Source organism: Schistocerca cancellata, chromosome 6 (assembly GCF_023864275.1).
Source record: "Schistocerca cancellata isolate TAMUIC-IGC-003103 chromosome 6, iqSchCanc2.1, whole genome shotgun sequence".
Classification (NCBI taxonomy): domain Eukaryota; kingdom Metazoa; phylum Arthropoda; class Insecta; order Orthoptera; family Acrididae; genus Schistocerca; species Schistocerca cancellata.
In genome coordinates this window covers 607399395-607421239 of record NC_064631.1, presented here as the reverse complement: position 1 = coordinate 607421239, position 21845 = coordinate 607399395, and the positions used below count along the sequence as shown (strand labels likewise).

General features: G+C 42.4%; 1 protein-coding gene across 1 annotated transcript in view; it reads left to right on the top strand.

The window, feature by feature from the left end:
* LOC126088449 (piezo-type mechanosensitive ion channel component) overlaps positions 1-21845 on the top strand; it is a 724612-nt gene that overhangs the window by 389810 nt on the left and 312957 nt on the right. The window contains exon 21 of the mRNA XM_049906591.1: positions 9677-9867. Coding sequence (XP_049762548.1) covers positions 9677-9867 — 191 coding nt within the window. The remainder of the gene's footprint in view (positions 1-9676; positions 9868-21845) is intronic.

Here is a 21845-nt window from a genome sequence, read left to right as displayed (position 1 = left end):
CCAGCTGCCCTCACTAGCATCACACTTACTTCATCTAGCGCACGCCCTTCACCTTCTTTGATCGTCTTTATTGCTTCCTATTCTTCAGTCCAGGTTAGGTCCACTTAAACATCCTTTGCATTCCGAGGTCCTCAGTTTCCTCTTCCATATTTCCACCAGGGTTTAGTAACTATTAAGAATATTTCTTCAACCTCTCCTTGACTTTAAGTACATTCTCACCTTCCTTTTCTTATTTATTGATCATCTTGACGTTTTCCAGCTTGCCTCTTTTCTTAGCCTTAACCCATTCCATTAGAGGATTTTCCAGCTCCCCTCATTATCCTCCTCTATAATTTTGCTGACTCTTCCATTTATTCCTTCTTCTCACCAGCTGCCACGTGTCTTCTCGATGTACTCGTGTCTCATTTCCTTTGTTCTCTCCTGAAGCCAAGTATGGAGTGCTATGTTTTCCTTCACAACTTCCTCCTTTGCTCTGTCATTCCAGTAGGGTGCTACTTTCCACCTTTTCTTTGTATTGGTTCTTTTGCACTCTTTTTCTGCCACTTCCACTATTGTTGTTTCGAATCTTTCCCATTTCTTCTCTGTTGACTGCATTTCCTCCCTTGGTATGTTGCTCTTTACTATTTTCTGAAATTCTTCCTCGTGTTTTCTTCTTCCACCCTTTAGTCTTCATTTCTGTCCCTTTTCATCTCTAATTCCTTTAACAGTCAGTACTTAAAGATGTTAGTCTGTGTCTAGGGCTTTGGAAGTATTAACTTTACATCTGTGATTGTTCTCTTTCTGTCCTGGTCACACACTATGGAGTCTACCAGAGATTTACTCGACAGATGATGGCTGTACCACATTGTCCTTATGGCTTTCCAACTTGTCATCAGGTATTGCTGACTGCTAGTCCATTCCTTATACAAAATTGTAACAGTTTTCACCCTTCCTCACTGCTCATTCCCCCATTCAATTCCCAGTACTTCCTCATACCCTTTTCTTTCTGTGCCCATGTGTGCATGTAGGACTACCATTATGATAATGTTCTGTCCAGTTAGTTTTCTCTGCATTTCTTCATCAAAGTCCTCCTCCTCTTTAAGAGAACATCCCATTTGTGGTGCATATAGTTAGAGAACTTATATATACTTTGCATTCAATTTCACTGTGACATTCATCCTCTTGTTGTTCGTCCTTGTCACCTCTACTTTCAACCCTCCTCTCATAACTACTGCTACTCCATGTCTAACTTTTCCTCATTCCCAATCCAATACAGCTGATATCCACTCCTCAGTATCCTATTTCTTTCGATCTTCCACAAGCTTGACTTATTATGTACTTCTGTTTTTTGCATTTTATGACACAATGACATAGACATTCCACAATGTCATAACTGGTTTTAACTAGCAGTGATCATCTTCAACCACTAAGTAGCTAAAAAGAGATAACAAAGAACCATAATAGAATATATAAAATCCATCAGTCAACTGTCTATGTAATGATAAAAAATAAATAAAATTATAACTTAAGACACATGCTACCATCATTTTCCATTGTGTTGTCAAAAATTGTGAAGTCTAAAGTTGGTAGGATTTGTACAAAATAGTGAAGTACTCCATTTGTTTATTCACTGAAGTCTTTGCAAGATGAATGTTTATTTTGGCAGATTTTATAGTTGCATAGATAAGAGTAATGGAATAGGATTTTTTGAACAATTTTTAAAAATGTTACAAGATTCTAAAGCAGTATCCAAATTTCAACATTTGCAGTTGGGGGATGTTGGTGGGGGAGAAGGAATGGTAGAGTGTGGGTAGAGATTTTTATGCATGATGCACACCTGTTATGCCACCATTTCCTTGTAGCATACAAAGCTGGAGTTGATGACATACAGCAGTTGGATACTGCAGTTGGGTGTCAACAACAAGTGAAATGTCTGGAAGACGATTTACCAAACGACATGTGGGAAATTCATCATGTCAGTAGAGAGGTCTTATGTTCATGCAGTAGTTTATCTGGTTCATTCATTCTTGAAACACATGAAATGACAAGATTTGACACTGACATTATTATAATACTGAATCTTGCCATCGTATACAGCATGTGTGATTGTCTGGGAAAGACTTACTATCAAGAATGAACATAAAACTCTCAGGTCGCACCTGATGAAGGTCTCGAGCTACGTGACCGAAATATCGTGCAAGTACGACGCTGATATCCGGCAGAACACCCAAGATGTCATTAGATCGCCGGGAAAGCCTGAAGAGTTACATCAAAAGTCTCTACGGGGAGGAGATGTATCAGAATATCAAGAAGCTGGACAAGCTACGGCAGAAGAAAGGGAAGATGCTGAGTTCTCTCAGTTTTTTGCTGAGGTGTCGAGATGGAGAAGTGGTACCAGTATTTGGCAGAATTAAACATCACATCAATTCCAGAGCGGCGAACAAGATAAAACGCAGAGCCAGCATGGCACTGGTGAGAGAGAGGATTCGAGATATGCGCCACAGGTTAGATGTTGTGGCCAGGGAGCTGTTACACATTCATCTGTACATGGCAGCCTCCTTAACAAGAGAAGATTGGGATTGGGCAGACCGTGCCTCCTGGTCTTTAGCTGAGTGTGCTAGAAGGAATGCCTCATCTTGCCAATCTGCAAAGTTTGACCGCATGAGCAAGAAAGCACAGCAGATGGAAGAGACACGCACGGTGACGAATCTGAGTGGCATACAGTTTGATGATACAACCTTAAAGGTACTCAGCAAGGGTCTCAACTTTGCTACGACCCCTAGAAACGTACCCATTTCAGGTTTCGTCAGTGCAGTAGAGCAAGTTGCAGCCACACTTCCACCTAATGTGGCAGAGGAAGTCCGCCGAGAGACCTGCAGGGCCCTCACCAAGGCCAGGCCACCGAAATCGAACATCACAACCGAGGAGAGGCTTGCACTCAAGAAACTACGGGAAGACAACAGCATTGTTGTACTACCAGCAGACAAAGGGAACTCCACTGTCATCTTGCAGCGGGTGGATTATGATGAGAAAGTACGCCAACTTCTGGAGGACCCTGCATACAGAATTCTGGAGTGTGACCCCACGGACAAGGTTGCCAAGAAGACTAGTGCTCTCTTGAAGGAAACAGGGATGCCCGATAAGATCATCAGACAACTACGGGAAAAAGCGCCAGTGCCACCTAGACTGTATGGTCTGCCTAAAATACACAAGGAGGGCGTGCCCCTATGTCCTATTGTCAGTAATATTGGGGCACCTACGTACACAACAGCCAAGTACTTGAAAGGTCTCCTGTCTCCATATGTGGGGAAATGTATTCACCACATCCGCAACTCAGAAGATTTCCTGCAACGCTTCAAGCAACTGCACATCACAGATTCGGACATCATGGTTAGTTTTGATGTGGTATTTCTTTTCACCAGGGTCCCATTGAAGGACTCACTAGAACTGATTGCAGAGAAATTTGACGGTGCTCTGTTGGACCTGTTCAGTCATACACTGACATCCACGTATTTCCTGTACAGAAACCAATATTACGAGCAAACTGAAGGTGTAGCTGTGGGCAGCCCACTGTCCCCTGTGGTTGCCAACATGTTTATGGAGAGTTTTGAGGAGAGGGCATTGGAGACAGCCACATTTAAACCCACATGCTTCTTTAGGTATGTGGATGACACCTTCGTGATCTGGCCACATGGGATGGATAGGCTCAATGAGTTTCTTGAACATCTTAACTCATCCCACCCTAATATCAAGTTCACCATGGAACTGGAGAAGAATGGCCAGCTGCCATTTCTGGATGTACTAGTCCAGAGGAAAGCAGATGAATCAATTGGCCACAGTGTGTACCGAAAACCAACACACACTGATTTATATCTGCAGGCCAGCAGTTGTCACCACCCTGCACAGAAGAATGGGGTTCTGAAGACTTTGGTCCACAGAGCACGTGCCCTGTCAGACCAAGAGAATCTACCCATAGAGATAGAACGTCTCAAAACAGTTTTCTCCAAGAATGGATACACGGACAGACAAATTGAGAGGGCACTCCGACCAGCCACTATACCACAGGTTCCTGAAGAAGACCAAGATGAAGCAAAGAAGGTGGCATATCTGCCCTATGCTGGCTCTATTTCTGCCAGAATCAGTAGGATCCTCCGTAAACACAATATCAAGTGTGTTTTCTGTCCATCCAACAAGATCGGGGGACTGCTGGGGAGTGTCAAAGACGACCTGGGGTTACGAAAACCAGGGATTTACAATATACCTTGTCAATGTGGCATGTCCTACATTGGCCAGACGACAAGAACTGTGGAGATCAGGTGCAAAGAACATCAGAGGCACACTAGATTAAGACAGGTGACTAAGTCAGCCATTGCTGAACACTGCCTGGAACTAGATCATGCCATGAAGTATGAGGATACCAAGATCCTAGCACAAACACCCAGATTCTGGGACAGTGTTATAAGAGAATCGATAGAGATTAAAATGGCTGACGATCTTATGAATCGTGACACAGAGTACCAGCTAAGCAGAGCCTGGGATCCGGCTCTGGAATTGTTAAAGGAGCAACGGGGCCAGCTGCAACACTACACAAACAGAAGAACCAGAGAGATGGAGATGGTAAACGAGCCCCTGACGGACTGCCAGGCGCACCAGACCGAAGATGGAACACCCAGAAGTGGGACTGGTGGGCGCGGACCGCAGAGGGAACATCCAGAGCCGCAGCGGACGAAAAATGGAGCGGCAACGCTCCAACAGGTCGTGGTGAGCGGGCACGGACCGCAGGGGGAACGCTTGGTACTCCAGACCGTAGATGAAAGCCCCAGGAGCGGGTTTAGTGGGCGCGGACCGCAGAGGGAACACCCAGAACCGCAGCGGACGGAAAACGGAGCAGCAACGCTCCAACAGGTCGCAGGGAATGGGCGCGGACCACAGAGGAAGCGCCTGCAGCCGTTGGTGGAGGGGGAAGGCCATAGGCATAAATACTGGACCAGGTCCACTCGAGGAGCAGTCTCAGGTCGCACCTGATGAAGGTCTCGAGCTACGTGACCGAAATATCGTGCAAGTACGACGCTGATATCCGGCAGAACACCCGACAACCCAAGATGTCATTAGATCGCCGGGAAAGCCTGAAGGGTTAAAACATAAAACTTATTATCAGATCCTTTTCGTGACCAACAGACTCACGTCCAGGTTCGCTAGATGTAAGTTCTTCAGACATACTTTCATCATCAGAAGAGACTTAAATCATCCAACAATCAACTGGAAAAATTACAGTTTTGTAAGTGGTGGGTGTGACAAGATGTCCTGAAAAACATTACAGAAAGCATTCTCGGAGAACTACCCAGAACAGATTGGAAGTGCATTCATGGTGGAAATGTATTGGATCTAGTAGTAACAAGTAAATCTGTCCTCATTGAGGATGTCCATATGATATCACTAACCCTGAGGCAATTGTAGCAACAATGATTAGAAAGTACAGACAGCAACTAAAACTAGAAGGAGCAGTTATATGTTCAGCGAACTAGATAAAGTGGCAGTAGTGTCATATCTTAAAAACAAATCGAAACATTTGCAGTAGCTCTGGAGAGGAGCAAGTAGAAAAACTGTGGCCCAGGTTCAGAAGAATGGTTGACCGTTATAGGAGGGACTCCCCCATAGTATACAGTCACTATAAGAAAAAACTTGTTAAGAAACAGAGACTACTGCATAAAAGATGTAAAACAAAGCATAGGGCTATAGATAGGGAGGTGCTCAATGAAACACGTTCAGCTGTTGAGAGAGGAATGCATGATGCCTTCAGAAACTGCTTTAGCAGGATATTATTGATGGGGCTCTCACAAAACCCAAAGAAATTCTGGTCATGTGTAAAGGCTGCTGATGGTACCAGAGCTAGTGTCCAGACACACGTGGATGCATCAGGAACTCAAATTTTGGATATCAAGTCAAAAGCAGAAATAATTAACTCTGTTTTCAAATATTCCTTTGCAAAGGGAAAACCAGGAGTATCGCCCCAATTTAATTCTTGCACCACTGCACAGATGAGTGATATGGATATCAGTGTAGTATTGTTGAAAAACAGCTGAAATTGGTAAAACCAAAGCAAGCTCCAGAGCCTGATGGAATCTCTATCAGAGTCTTTATTGAATTTACAGCAGAGTTAGCCTGTCTTTTAAGTATATTCTACAGTCGATCCCCCAAACAAAAAACTCTGCCCAGTAGATGGAAGAGAGCACAGGTTACATACCCACTACAAGAAGGTAGAAGAAGTGATCTACTAAATTATATCTAATAGCCTTGACATCCACTTGGTGTAGAGTCTTAGAATGTACACTGAGCTTAAACATAAGGAGGTATCTCAAAGAAAATGACCTCCTCAATATCAACCAGCATGGATTTCAGAAAACATCAACCATGAAACCCAACTTGCATTCTTCTCCCTTGATGTCTCGAAAGCCAAGGATAAAGGCAGCAGGTAGATGCAGTATTTCTTGATTTCTGAAAAGCATTTGGCTCAGTACTTAGTCTGTACTTATTATAGAAGTTACGATCACATGTGGTATCAAGTGAAATTTGTGACTGGATTTAGAATTTCTTGGTAGTGAGGTTGTGCAGTTGTCTATAATGAATTACTGTGTGAAAGAAGCTGCACAAATATTGAGTCACACCTTAGTGAGAATGCAAAGCTTTGCAAAGAGCGGAAACTTACTTTAAATGATATGAAATGAAATGTATAATTATGAACTTCTCAAAGGATATACATGTTGTGTCATATGACTACGGAATCAACGAGAGATATTCAGAATTGGTCAGTGCATACAAATATCTGACGGTAACACATTGTATGGATATTAAACTTAACAAACGCATAGACTCAGTCATAGGTAAAGTTTGTGGCATACTTCAATTCATTGGTAAAATATTAGGGAAATGCAATCGGTCTACAAAAGAGACTGCTTACGAAACACTTATACGACCCATCCTAGAAGACTGCTCAACTTTGTAGGACCTGTACTAAATTGGATTAACAGTGGATATTGAACACATACAGGGAAGAGCAACACAGATGGTCACAGTTTTTTTTAGCTGTGGGAATGTGTCATGGGGATTCTGTAGAAACTGAACTGACACACATTTGAAGGGAGATGCAAACTATCATGAGAAAGTGTACATACAAAGTTTCAGGAACCAGCTTTAAATGACAAATCTAAGAAAATATATCAGCATGATGTGTGAATGGAATGGAAGAAAACCTAATAATTGGTGTGGAAGTACTCTCTGCCATGCACTTTAACTGGTTTGCAGAGTATAGATGTAGATGCAGCTGTAGATGTAGATGTAGATAAACATATTTATTTCTACTTGAGCATTTATAGGATTTTTTCTTTCTTTCTATCCATTTTGGTAATAAGAGGTAATGAAGGAACACAGCATCCTATGACAGGTAGCCCATTATAATGAGTATGATCTGAAAATGGTCAGCTTCCTACACAAGAAGATAACTAAAAAGATGGCCATCTCATGTATTCCAGATACGCAGAAGAAAGTAAAGTTACCACCATGAAATATTTAGGTAGGATTTCTGAAAACCAAAAAAAAAATGAAAATTGCCTTCAAAATTATAAATAACAGTAACACAAAAATTAGCGAAGAAAGAGAACAATAACAAATGCTTAGAAGTTTGTAAGGTTATATGCCATGACTGCGGTACAAAATATGCAGACCAGGCATGTATAACATTCGGTATACGGTTTAAAGAACACTCCCTACCAAGTAATAAAACTGCTTTAGGTGGACATTTTGTGAAGGAAGGTCATATTACGGTATTGGCTTTATTGAAGGATAGTTAAAAATGTTACATGAAAAATAAGTAGGTAGACAATTAGACTTTTTATAAGAAATGGAGGTTTACATTTCAAGAAGGAAGTAACCTGATAAACTGCTTAACAAACAGAATTAATTTTCTACCCTCACATATTTCAACATCTATGACAAATTGCTCATGTGACATTCAGTACATCAGCTCTCTGACATCTCATCCACTGCAGTATCTGACTGGTGTGTACCATCCATTCTATGCCAGAATACAGTGCATCATGACAAATCTAGCTCCACTTAGACTTCAGCATGCACCTCATATCCATTTTTACTAACAGACATAAGTGCAGCTAATTATTTTTCATTCTTTTCTACATTTCTTTAGTATTGTTTGGTGTTGTTCCTATTCAATAATATCTTTATTTTATGTATCCACATTATCATGTGCTCCTACTCTACCATCCCTCCTCTGTTCATTACAAATGCTGAAATTTAAAAAGTGTTTTAAAATTTTTTAAAGTTCTAAAACAATGTTAAAAATCATATGCCAGTACTCTTATTAATGTAACTATAAAATCTATCATACATTTGATGTGTAGACATGTGAGAATTGACAAAGAGGGGCTGTCACTCCGCCTAGAGATAGTTACTTGGCAGATTTTATAAATAGTTTATTCCCCTCCTTTTATCTATCAACTGTGCAAAGATGATTACAGTCTGGTCAGAACCAATTACTGCATTGTGAAATGATTATATCACAAAAGCATAACAAATAAAAGAAAGCATTTGTTTAGTATTCATTGTCCACTATTTAGAATTTGTGATGCATTTGATTTGATAGCACTGTGAAAATTAGTGTGTAAGCTATTTGACTAATGTTCCTGATTTCAAATTTATTTCTGATACCGCATTCAGTAGCACATTTAAATCGGTCAAACTAAGGCTATAAAGAGATTCATTACCTAAGTAACTCCATTTGTTACAAATTTTTTTATGGGTTTAGATGTTTTGCTTTAAAGAATGTTGGTGGTATAAAAATTTGTTTTGGAGATGTAAAATTTAAATCAGTTTTATTGGACTGACCCTGGAAATTCTTTAGAAACTTTAGTTTATGAACCTGTTCAAACCTAAATTACCAGCTGTGTTCAGAAACTAGAATTAAAAGTTCATAGTTTTTCTAATTTATATTGTCAGTTTTAGTTTCTCCAGTGTCTCAAACGGTCCTTAAATTTGATAACATTGCTCAAGATGGTCACCATAGTTTGCGACATGAGATGCTGTTGTAACCTGTAGTTGTTCTTGATGATAAGGATGTTATTCACTTAATTCTGTTTGCAGTGGTGATGTGTTTTGTAATCCAGAGTTTAGGTGCAATTAATCTACTTACACAGCTTAATTTAATTTTCATTGTTTTTTAAATTTTACTCGGTGTATAGTACTAGAAGTTTTTTTTTCTGATTTCCATATTACCTGGGTCAGGTTGTTCCACCTCAAGTGCCAAGCTGTGGGCAGCTGGGTGCTCACGGGCACAAGCAGGCACTGGTGGGTAAACTGGGTGCAGGGAGAGCGGGAGCCTGGCAGTAGTGTACCCGATCATATACCCTGCCAAGGTGCTACATGCAATGGTGGGCAAAAGAATTGTGCATGGGCAGAGAGTAAGGTGAGAATGGGTTGCAGTAGGACTACTTGGAGGGTAGCCTACTCAACACGTGCCTGCTCATGGTAAAATTGACAGGCACTCGTGGGACTCGTGCTCCATGGAACAAAATTGGAACTGCCTGACCTTGGTGCTCTGCGGGTATCAGTAATTGCTGTACTTTAGCAATTGTATTTCAAAAACTTCATTAAAGCCATATTCATTTCTGCTTTTTTTATTTTCAAGGTTTAATATTGGTTGCAACATTTCGAGCTGTCATAAACATCCGGCAGAAATATGTGCGACACTTAAGGGGTTTCTCCACTTTGAGGCCAACTGTTATGTTCCCTAACATAAGGCGTGCTGATGCAGATAAAGATCTGAAATCGTTTGTGAAATACCTATTTAATTATGGATTCTACAAATTGGGCTTGGAGGTAAGTTTTGAGTAAGTGTATTGATTAGAAGGAAGTAAAAAATTATTGATATTACTTTAGCTTTCAAATAGTTCTTTCTTGTAGGTTTACTAAGAAGATAGTATGTGTACTTGTCATGTCATGGCCTTCAAGTCATAGCTGCCATATGCCAAGATTTTCTGTTATACTGGGAAATTGTATACCTGGAGGGAGGGAACTATGTGCAGTGGAAGGAAGGAAACTGAAGTCTTCACAGCAGTGATTGAAGCATCTTAACATACTTGTGGTCAGGACCATGTGGTACTCAGGGATAGCAGAAAGGAGTGAGAAATTAGGAAAAACCATCTACAGGACAAGGGAGTGCATTCAGAGAGAAGAGGCAAGTGCACTAGGAATTGATTGCGGTAATAACAAGACAAATGTGTAGCAGTGATAACAAGGACTTCCAAATGGCACATGGCATTTCGTACTTATCTGCAGTGTCAAGGTGGGATCTGGGGTCACACAAATAAGTAAATTGGGCAGCACTGGGTAATCAGCCAATGTATGTAGCCATTGTTACTATAACTCATCTGTCATTCTGTAGCATTCTGCTTATAGGATGGGTCCATGAAAATGTAGACAATCTTTGATAGTTAGTGTCTTTGGAACAAAATGACATATCATTGCAATTTTGAGTGTTAACTTTGTTCATTATTTTGTCAACAGATCTTAGTGCTCTGTTTCCAGCAGATGATGGTGATGACAGTGCGGCAATAAATGAAGTAAGATTTTTGTTTGAACAACACAGGGCCATATTGAAATGGTACTGGAAGTACAAAAACACATTGGAAGTACAATGGCAGTGGTGTAATGTGTATGGGACTCAGCCACCAAACATACAACAATTTATCATATTGCGAATAAATTTGAAGCTGACAGTACTGTTCAGGATGTGCCTAAGGAATGGTCTGACTGGCCAAAAACATCAACAAGTAAGCTTCCAGCACTGCTGCATTGCAACATTTTACTAGCTTACCTCAGAAATCTGTGAAGCAGGATACACATGAAGAGAGTGGGAGGAGCCTGTCAAGCGTATGATGAATTCTAAAGGCTGCAAAGTGGAAAGTGTACATTCCAAGATTGCTGCACACTATTCACACCCGTGTCGCCGATCAAACGGTGGAGTACTGTGAATTGTTTGAAGGCATGCTTCGCGAGGGTGAATATTTTGCAGGGATGGTTAACTGGCCTGATGACGTGCAATTCAAACTGAACAGTACTGTAAATCACCACAACTGCGTGTACAGAGCTCATGAAAATCATCACGTTCGTGTGGACAAACATGTTAATCCACCGGTGTTAATGTGTAGTGTGGTCTGTCATCGTGCATTTTGATTGGCCCATTCTTCTTTGAAGTTACTGTAACTGGTGAGATGTATCTTCATATGCTGCAAACATTGATTTTACCTGCCATCCGAGATATGTTTGGAAATAAGAGATGTTACCTACAACAAGACTGTGCTCATTACCACAGAAATGTCAAAGCCTACTTGGATGAAAATCTACCTGGACAATGGATAGGTCAAAGAGGAGCTGTTGAATACCCACCACAGTATCCAGACCTTACATCTCTTAACTTCTACCTATGGGGGGCCTTGAAAAATGAAGTTTATTAAGACAAGAAAAATGACGTTTATTAAGACAAGCCAGCTACACTGAATGAGCTATGAGAAACCACCAAGGTATCCTTTGCGGCTATCACATCAACAGCACTGAGAGCCATAGTTCAGTCTACAGTTCAGTGGCATAAACATTGTGTGGCTACTAATGGGAGTCACTCTGAGCACATGAAATAACCTTCCCCCCATGCAAGAATTGTAATGGTAGGCCATTTTGTTCCATTAATAATGACTATCAAAGAGTGTCTACATTTTTCTGCACCCCTCTGTGTTAATAATCGACCTGCGATTCTTAAAGCCTTCTTTGTTTTCTCCCATTAGCCTGATATGTAGGAACTCGATTTTGTGTAGGAGTCAAGCTAGTGAGGAATCTCCAAGCTAATACCGCATTGTCTTCTCAAAAGAACGAACACTGGAATCGTAATTTCAGATAAGTAGATGGTATTCAATATACCCGTATTTACTGATGAAAGGGGATGTTTTTCTGATCAAAGAATTGTAATAATCATTAGATCTTTTGGAGTGATGTGTGAGTCATGATTATCAAGTATAATTAATGTTGGGTAATCAATTGATGTTATAGAGAATCTGATGAAATGAAACAAAAATGTCTCATAATTCTCACCAGTCATCCATCCACTGTCATGGCAGCAGAACTCTGATCCTGGAGGAGCACCAACTTTCATTAAATCACTCACTCTTTTTCTATGGAACACATATAAGGGTGGCAAGGCTGTACTAATAGCACTAACAGCACAACCAATTGTCACTAATGTTCCTATTTCTGACGAAGTGACCTTTGAAACTTGTTTCTCGCCCTTACTGGTAATTATCTTCCCTGGTCATTGGACTGTGCTGACTCCAGTCTCATCTACATTATAAATGTTTTCAGGACCAAAGGCTTGTTTGTCAAATACTTTACTTAAATTATCAAAAAACTTCTTCATTGTTGTTGTGTTAAAAGCTGTTGCTCTACCAAGGCTTGCAGCCTGTGGAGTTCGTAGGGATAAATTCTTGTTCCGTAGCATGAAACCACGGAGCCAATCATAACTTGCTGCTTCATTATCTTTCCAGTTGCTTGGATAGCTGAAATTGCGATTGGCTAAATTAAGGGCCACAGTTTATTCAAAAACAAATTTTCTAGCTTGAATTGGTGTTAAACCATAGTTCCAAAGATGATAAAACTAGGGTTGGTCAAACCTCCCATATGGTTGAACCTCCCATATGTTTATGCCTCCCCAGTTTCCCCTACTCTCGCTTCCTACTCTAGGGCAGCAGTTTGTTCACTTGTGATACCTGAAAAATCTGGAAATAACAGTACTGTTGTCATTTCAGGCTTCTTGCATGAAAACTGCCACTTTTCCATTTCTTCACCTCTGTAATATAAGTTTATATGAGGAAGGGAAGTAATCATGTTTACAAAATACACTCCTGGAAATTGAAATAAGAACACCGTGAATTCATTGTCCCAGGAAGGGGAAACTTTATTGACACATTCCTGGGGTCAGATACATCACATGATCACACTGACAGAACCACAGGCACATAGACACAGGCAACAGAGCATGCACAATGTCGGCACTAGTACAGTGTATATCCACCTTTCGCAGCAATGCAGGCTGCTATTCTCCCATGGAGACGATCGTAGAGATGCTGGATGTAGTCCTGTGGAACGGCTTGCCATGCCATTTCCACCTGGCGCCTCAGTTGGACCAGCGTTCGTGCTGGACGTGCAGACCGCGTGAGACGACGCTTCATCCAGTCCCAAACATGCTCAATGGGGGACAGATCCGGAGATCTTGCTGGCCAGGGTAGTTGACTTACACCTTCTAGAGCACGTTGGGTGGCACGGGATACATGCGGATGTGCATTGTCCTGTTGGAACAGCCAGTTCCCTTGCCGGTCTAGGAATGGTAGAACGATGGGTTCGATGACGGTTTGGATGACCCGTGCACTATTCAGTGTCCCCTCGACGATCACCAGTGGTGTACGGCCAGTGTAGGAGATCGCTCCCCACACCATGATGCCGGGTGTTGGCCCTGTGTGCCTCGGTCGTATGCAGTCCTGATTGTGGCGCTCACCTGCACGGCGCCAAACACGCATACGACCATCATTGGCACCAAGGCAGAAGCGACTCTCATCGCTGAAGACGACACGTCTCCATTCGTCCCTCCATTCACGCCTGTCGCGACACCACTGGAGGCGGGCTGCACGATGTTGGGGCGTGAGCGGAAGACAGCCTAACGGTGTGCGGGACCGTAGCCCAGCTTCATGGAGACGGTTGCGAATGGTCCTCGCCGATACCCCAGGAGCAACAGTGTCCCTAATTTGCTGGGAAGTGGTGGTGCGGTCCCCTACGGCACTGCGTAGGATCCTACGGTCTTGGTGTGCATCCGTGCGTCGCTGCGGTCCGGTCCCAGGTCGACGGGCACGTGCACCTTCCGCCGACCACTGGCGACAACATCGATGTACTGTGGAGACCTCACGCCCCACGTGTTGAGCAATTCGGCGGTACGTCCACCCGGCCTCCCGCATGCCCACTATACGCCCTCGCTCAAAGTCCGTCAACTGCACATACGGTTCACGTCCACGCTGTCGCGGCATGCTACCAGTGTTAAAGACTGCGATGGAGCTCCGTATGCCACGGCAAACTGGCTGACACTGACGGCGGCGGTGCACAAATGCTGCGCAGCTAGCGCCATTCGACGGCCAACACCGCGGTTCCTGGTGTGTCCGCTGTGCCGTGCGTGTGATCATTGCTTGTACAGCCCTCTCGCAGTGTCCGGAGCAAGTATGGTGGGTCTGACACACCGGTGTCAATGTGTTCCTTTTTCCATTTCCAGGAGTGTAATAGTGAATTGTGGGTGTTCATCTGAGTTGGAAATGATGACTCATTATTAATCAGTCATGCTAAGACAACCTGAGATAACATGTTTATTAAATAGTTTGAGCACACTTCTCTTATAAAACCTATTATGTTCTTGAAATGATTGTTTCACAGTTATGATGACAAATTCCCGTACACTCTCTAATTGGGTTAGAGGTGAAGTAATACACATGATCATCATTAACAGTGGTCTTTCAGAGCTCACAAATGTTACTGTTTATATAACACAGAATTGTTGTGTGGTAATCTGCCATCGGTAATGTACAACCATCACAGTTGTTCACCTTGAAGTAGAATCTAAACCAGTTCATCACAAGAAAAGCACTCCACTTGATGTATTCTTGTACTGAAGAGTGATAGATGACACTGTGAAGGAATCTCTGTTCATTTACAAAGAAACTCGATTATAATGGCCTTGGATGTAACTAAGTACAACAGAAATGTATCTCCTGTGATATTGTCTACAATGAATCCCAGATTCATAGTAGGCATCAGTGTGGAGACCTGGGACATTACTGGGCTGATGCTCCCAGCCTGTAATGGCTGACGTACAGCTTGTGAAGAACAGAATGAACTGGGCTGTGTCTGCTGGCATGAAATGCTGAGATGGGAGTGCTGGTTCTGCTGTCTTGTAGCACAGGGGCCCAACTGCTGATGCAGCCACATGGAACTGCTGGTACTTCCAACTTGGAGGAGTAGAGCATAATTGGCATAGCACATGGTGTGACATTGTTTGGCCTAAATAGTTGGGCATGGATGAATGAATACCCATGTGGTGCTGTGAGTGCATGTGACATGGCATAACAGAATAGTGCCCTTGCAACAGGGAGTGCTGCTGCAATAGTCATACTGCCTGTCAGCGAGATGGTGCCCCCAGATGCTGTGGAAATGATGTGTAACTCTACAATAAACAGCCCAGGCCATACAAGGAAAATATCTCAGTGTTGACAAAAGCTGTTTATGCGCATCTTCCTGGTGGGGCAGCTGGCCACACGACTTGCCTGGTGTGTGGAGGAATGAACTACCATTTGAATACAACACCAGAACACATAGGTGCTCCAAGAAATTCCTTATTATGAGGATTTTGACTAAAATATTTCTTATATTAGTCAAAACCACACCATGTAGTTAATCTCTTTGCTCTACAACATGTTACATTCTGAAAATTGTAAGTCCAAACCATGTCAGTTAATGTACACAGAGCTTAATAAACTTAGCATATCACTAGTTTTTACACTGGACTCGCATTCGGGAGGACGACGGTTCAATCCCGTCTCCAGCCATCCTGATTTAGGTTTTCCGTGATTTCCCTAAATCGTTTCACGCAAATGCCGGGATGATTCCTTTGAAAGGGCACGGCCGATTTCCTTCCCAATCCTTCCCTAACCCGAGCTTGCGCTCCGTCTCTAATGACACGTTGTCGACGGGACGTTAAACACTAAGCACCGTCACCACCATCACTAGTTTTTACTGAAATTACTTATTTCAGATTGTAAACTAAGAAGAATAAACCAAATTAAAGTGTTTCTATAACCTCCCGTTACATGTTTTTGACAAATTTGAAATAACTATCTTAACTTCCTGTTGCTCAAAAAACATGTAACATCTCCAAGAAGTCCTTACTTCATAATTTTTAGTTTGCTAAATGTTATTTTTTTCCATCTACTATAACTTAATGATAGAAATGATATTATAAAAACAATTATTAATACTAGTGAATGATTTCACCATGAATGTGGTGTCATGCAGCAGCACATGGTGTGGTCAGAATGAGAGAGCACTTGCTCTCATAATCAAAACCAGGCTGAATACAGAGCACCTTATAAATACCAGAGACTATAGTAGAAATATTTTGTAAAACAAGAGAAAGGCAACCACTAACCTATAGCAGACTGATGTGTGCCACATAGACACACTTAACAGAAAACAATGTTCACTAGCTTATGAGCTCTGGAACTTTCTCTGGTAGAAAGTAAACACATTCACACACACAACCATCCAGACACCCAAACACACACTACAGCATCTACAGTGACACTGAATATGAATTATCATTTATTGAGAGCAGCTGTCTTGGCTAATGGATGTGGGGAGGGAGTTGGGAAGGACACACAAGGTAAGGAGGAGGCAGCAAAGTAGTACGATGTAGGAGTGGGAAGACAGGTGATTCAGCAGCTGCACAGCAAGACAAAAGGAGTTCTGAGAGGGGGTAGAGTATGTGAGAGATATAGAAAGAGGGATTGGGGGAGACGGGGAAAATGGAGGAAGCTGAAGACAGAGTGGGAGACAGGGAGTGAAGAGTGAAGGGGAGAGATGTAGAAAGGAAAATGGGGGGGTCAGTAGAGGGGGGGGGGAGAGAGGGGAGGAGATCAGTGCCTCAATTTGGGGGGTGGGGGGGGGTGGGGAGGCAAAAATGGTGGGAGCTGGTATTACACTATTGGGACAGGGAACGAGTGGTGTCAACAGCAACAGAAAAGAAAAAGTAAGGCGAGGCAGTGGGAAACAGGTTAATGGAGGTATAGGTCAAAGGAGGTTGTAAGAATGCAGGATATACTGGAAAGACATTTCCCACCTATGTAGTTAAGACACTTGTACTGTAAGGGAGTACCCAAAAGGCCAGCATAATGAAGCAGTTGTTAGCCTTTTATGTTCTGGTGTGCAGGAGATTCAGCAACTGGATGGTCAAGTGTCTGTGTGATCACAGTTTGATGGTGACCAGACACACGGGTAGACAGTGGGTTGCCTTACATGCCCACAAAAAATGCTGCACAGTAATTGCAGCATAGCAGATACGAAACATGGCTGCTATCATGTGATGACCTGCCTTTTATAGGGTAGGAAATGCCTATGACTGGACTGCTCTAAGAAGTGCTGGGTGGGTGTATGGGACAGGTCTTTTAATTGGGTCATTGACAAGGGAATGACCCATAAGATGCAGGCTTGGAATAGCGATGGATAACGATATTCTGTAGGTTGGGTGGATGGTAGCATACTGCCTTGGGTGATGTGGGTAGGATTTTGGGTAGTATGCTACTCATCTGGGGACAAAAAGAGATGGAGTCAAATCCCTGGTAAAGCTTTTCAAGATCAGTCAGTCAGGGTGATTCTGAGGGATCAGAAGAATGCTGGTTTATGGCTGGTTAACAGGTTTGCTGGTGTCAGAGGAGAAGGTGGCAAGGGAGATTTTATAAGAATGAGTTGCAGGAGTATTGTCTTTCAGCAAAAGTGTTTTGGTATATTTCGACAATTCATGCTTTCCACTGTAGAAGTGGCATCCACTGTTGATGAGGCTGTAAGGAAGTTAATTTTGGGTATGGAATGGATGACAACTGTCAATGTGGAGGTACTGTTGGTGCTTTTGATATGAACAGATGTATTTATGATGTCATCTGAGAGAGGAGATGGACACCCAGGAATGTGGCTCATTGAGTTGAGAAGGACCAGTGGATATGGATTTTGGAGTAGGTGTTGAGCTTATGGAAGAAAGAGCAAAGGTTTTCTGTGCCATGAGTCCAGATCGTGAAAATGTCATTGGTGAATCTGAACCGGACAAGTGGTTTTAGCTGTTAACTGGATAAGAAGGATTCTTCCAGATGGCTGATAAGAGTTGGTATAGGATGATGCCAGGCAAGTATCCGTGGCAGGGGGTCATATATTTGGCCTTTGAAATTGAAATACAGGGTTGGTCAAAAGTCTTTGTACAATTATGAATATTTATTGTATAAAAGTTATAAAACTTACAAATTTGTGGTTTGTGACAAATGAAAGAAAAAATCACCCAAGTTTTTGTCACAGTGCCAGTAAACTTCAACATGTGCACCACTTGTGGCTCAAAAAGTCTCTAATTGATCTTAGATTTCCTTTTCTAATACCAACAACGGTGTCTGCTATCCTCCTCCTTCAGTATCCAGATCAGGTATTTGTGTAGCGTAAACCTTGTCCCTTACATAGCTACACAAAAAGAGATCTAAAAGTGTTGTGCCTAGAGCTCTTGCAGGCCAGGCTGTGGGGCCATCATGCCCAGTACATCTGCCACAAAATGTTTCATTAAGAAAATTTACAGCGTACAGTCCCCAGTGTGGTGGTGCTCCATCTTCTTGGAAAACAATATCAGGGTGCAAGTCTCCCAGTTGTGGTACGACAAAGTGTTCTAGTATATCCAGACACATGTTAGCTTCACTTATTTCTTGACAAACAAGAAAAGGCCAGTGAGTCTTTCTGCAAATTAAACCAAACCACACATTCATTTTAGGGGAAAGGTTAAGATGGTCTTCGGCAATGTGTGATCTTTCTGAACTCCATATCATCACATTGTGCATGTTAACTTTACCTGATCTGTGGAAAGTATCCTCATCTGAAAAACAAATTAGTTGATGAGGCTCATTGCTGGTGTCGATTTGTGCCAATACCTTAGTCGCAAAAGCTGCTCAACAAGTTCCATCATTTGGGTGTATTGCATATGTTATCTGGATCTTATATGCATGTAGGTGGAATCTGTTGTGTAGATTTCTTTGCACTGTAATTCTAGGGATCCCAAATTCATGAGATGTGTGTCAAGTAGATTTGGAAGGGCTGTGTAAGAACGTCTGTTGCACAGCTCTTGACACTTCATTCACTGAACAAAGGCCACCCTATTTGTTTAAATTTCATGTACGATGCAACAATACACCTATCCTGTGATACCACAGAACACAGTGCACATTCTCCTTGTGTGATGCTGTTTTACAGCGACAGTGATTGTAGTGCTCTGTACTCAGCTTCTACCTGCAACAAAGATATGGAACAAACTTTATGGTTTATACTTTCATTTTTTTTAAAACCACAAATTTGTAATTACTATAGTTTTGTAAAATAAATATTGAAAATTGTACTCTGACCTTTGGCCAGACCTGTAAATGTGTGTCAGGATGTGTTTGGCAAGGATTACAAAGGAGATGGTAGTTTTGATATCAAGAGGATGCTGAGAAAGGTAGTTCCATGTCCACGAGGTCATGGGCATGGGGTTTGTCAGCGTATGAGGATGTCACATCCACTATGACTGACAGAGAGTCTTATGGTAATGGGATAGGAACTGTGGAAAGGTAGTGCAGGAAGTGAACAGTGTGGTAGATGTAGATTGGAGGTTGCAGTCAATAGTTTGGGATGTTAATCCAGTTAAGGAAGCCCATACTTGACACTCCACAAGGGTTGGCAATCTTTAGTGCTGGGTGACTCTGCTTGCAAATGTGGGTACTATGGCAATTTGACTTGTGAATGAACAGTGTGCAGGAGATGCAGCCAAGACCATCAGCTAGTATGCCTGATAGTTGCAGTTGATTTCATGAATGAGTAGCTTTTTAGGATTTAGGTTGCTTATCAATGTTTAGTTTATTTTAAAGTGAACTTTCAATGGTAAACAGTGGTGTTAGACATTGGTTTGCATGTAACAGTCTTAACCTCACTCCAGAGTATGGTAAGAATGTGCACACCGTGCATTTTGTTTGCACTGTTTCTGTTTGTCAATGTGAGTGTTATGCTGCTGGTGACTACATGGTTGTGGTAGAAAAAATTGAGAAGAAATGCGCTGTGTTTCGGACCAACCCCAGAAAATCACTCAGACAAGCTGCACAACAGGTGGGAGACACTGGGACAAATTGTTGTGGAAGACCTGCATCTCTTCCCATGCAAAATTCAAACCCAACAGTTAGTAAGGCCCAGGGCCATGGAACAGTGGTTGTGTTTTGCCAACACTATTGTCCACAGAATTGATGTACAGGACTTTGATGTAAATATGGTTTGTGTTACCATATGTACAAGGGGTCACCGAACGTATTGGCAAAATTCTACGAAAAGCCGACATCAAACCAATTTTCCAAAGCAGAAACAAAATATCAGACATGCTCGGTTCTACCAAGGATGCAGTTGACAAACTACACACAGCTGGCGTGTATGAAATTGGTTGTGCGTTTGGGTTAGTCTACATAGGTGAGACGGGATGTCCGATTAGCACAAGGCTCTCGGAACATGAAAGATATATCCGCCTGAAACAACACACTAAGTCAGCAGTGGCAGAACACCGAGACGAGTGCGGGAAACCAATATTTTTTCAAGAAGCCCGCGTCCCGGCGAAACAGCCTCTCACTTTCAAAAGAAAGATTAGAGAGGCGATAGAAATAGCCAAAAGACCCGCCAACATGAATAGAGAGGACGGGTACAAGCTTCCGAGGTCTTGGCTGCCTGCAATAGCAGGGCTACGGAGCGGCGGCAGAGCCGTGGCGGCCCATGCAGACACGCGGAGAGCCGCAGTAGTGGTCGCGAGCACACAAAGCAATGGCACGCCGCAGCCGGCTTCTGGACAGCATGTAAACAGTGTGACGTCACAGCCATCACCTGTTCGCTATTCGTCCGTCTCCTCCAATGGGGTGGATTAATATAAAGACCAATAGAAAACAGCTATTTCAGCCAATGACAGATAATAAAGGAAACACCAATAAAGCATACCTTTCACCCCTCCTCCTCCTCCTTTTACAGCCAATTAAGAAGCGACACGGTTCTCTCGTGCAGCTATTTAAGGAACCAAGTGTGTTTCATTTAGCAGTTTAACGTAAGGCCCTGATGAAGGCTAGCTGCAACGCTGGCCGAAACGTTGGCGCATTTTAAAATTATGACGATGCGATCTGATACCCTGAAGAATTTTATTGAAAATGACAACGACCGCGGAAGCCTACGCTTACATAAATATGGTTTGGTTTAGCAACAAATCCCACTTTCATTTGGACAGGTTCATCAATAAGCAAAATTGGTGCATTTGGAGGACTGAGAATCCACATTTCGTAATCAAGAAGTCTCTTCACCCTCAATGGGTTACTGTGTGGTGTGCAATGTCCAGTCATGGAATAATCAATGCGATATTTCTTGATGGTACGCTGACTATCAAACAGTACATGAAGGTTTTGGAAGATGATTTCATCCCCATTATCCAAAGTGAAGCTGATTTTGACAATATGCAGTTCACGCAGGATGGGGCTCAAACCAATCAAAGCAGGAGAGTTTTTGTTGTCCTGGAGGAGCACTTTTGGGACCGTATTCTAGCTTCAGGGTACCCAGAGGCCACTGGTATGGGCCTCAATTGGCTGCCATATTCCCTGGATCTGAACACATACAACTCATTTATCTGAGGCTATGTTAAAGACAAGATGTACAGCAATGACCCCCAAGACTAGTGCCGAGCTGGAAACAGCCGTTCACGAGGTCACTGACAGCATTGATGTTTCGACACTTTGGCGGGTCTTGCAGAATTCCGCTATTTGTCTGCACCACATCATCGCCAATGATGCCACGCATATCAAACGTGTATTAACCTAAATCCAAGTATGTGTAGGGACATTTACAAGTTGAACAAAGTGTGTGTATGCTGTCGTTTGTAACTGATTTACATTTTTTTCATATAGTTAAATTATTGTCATCCTGCA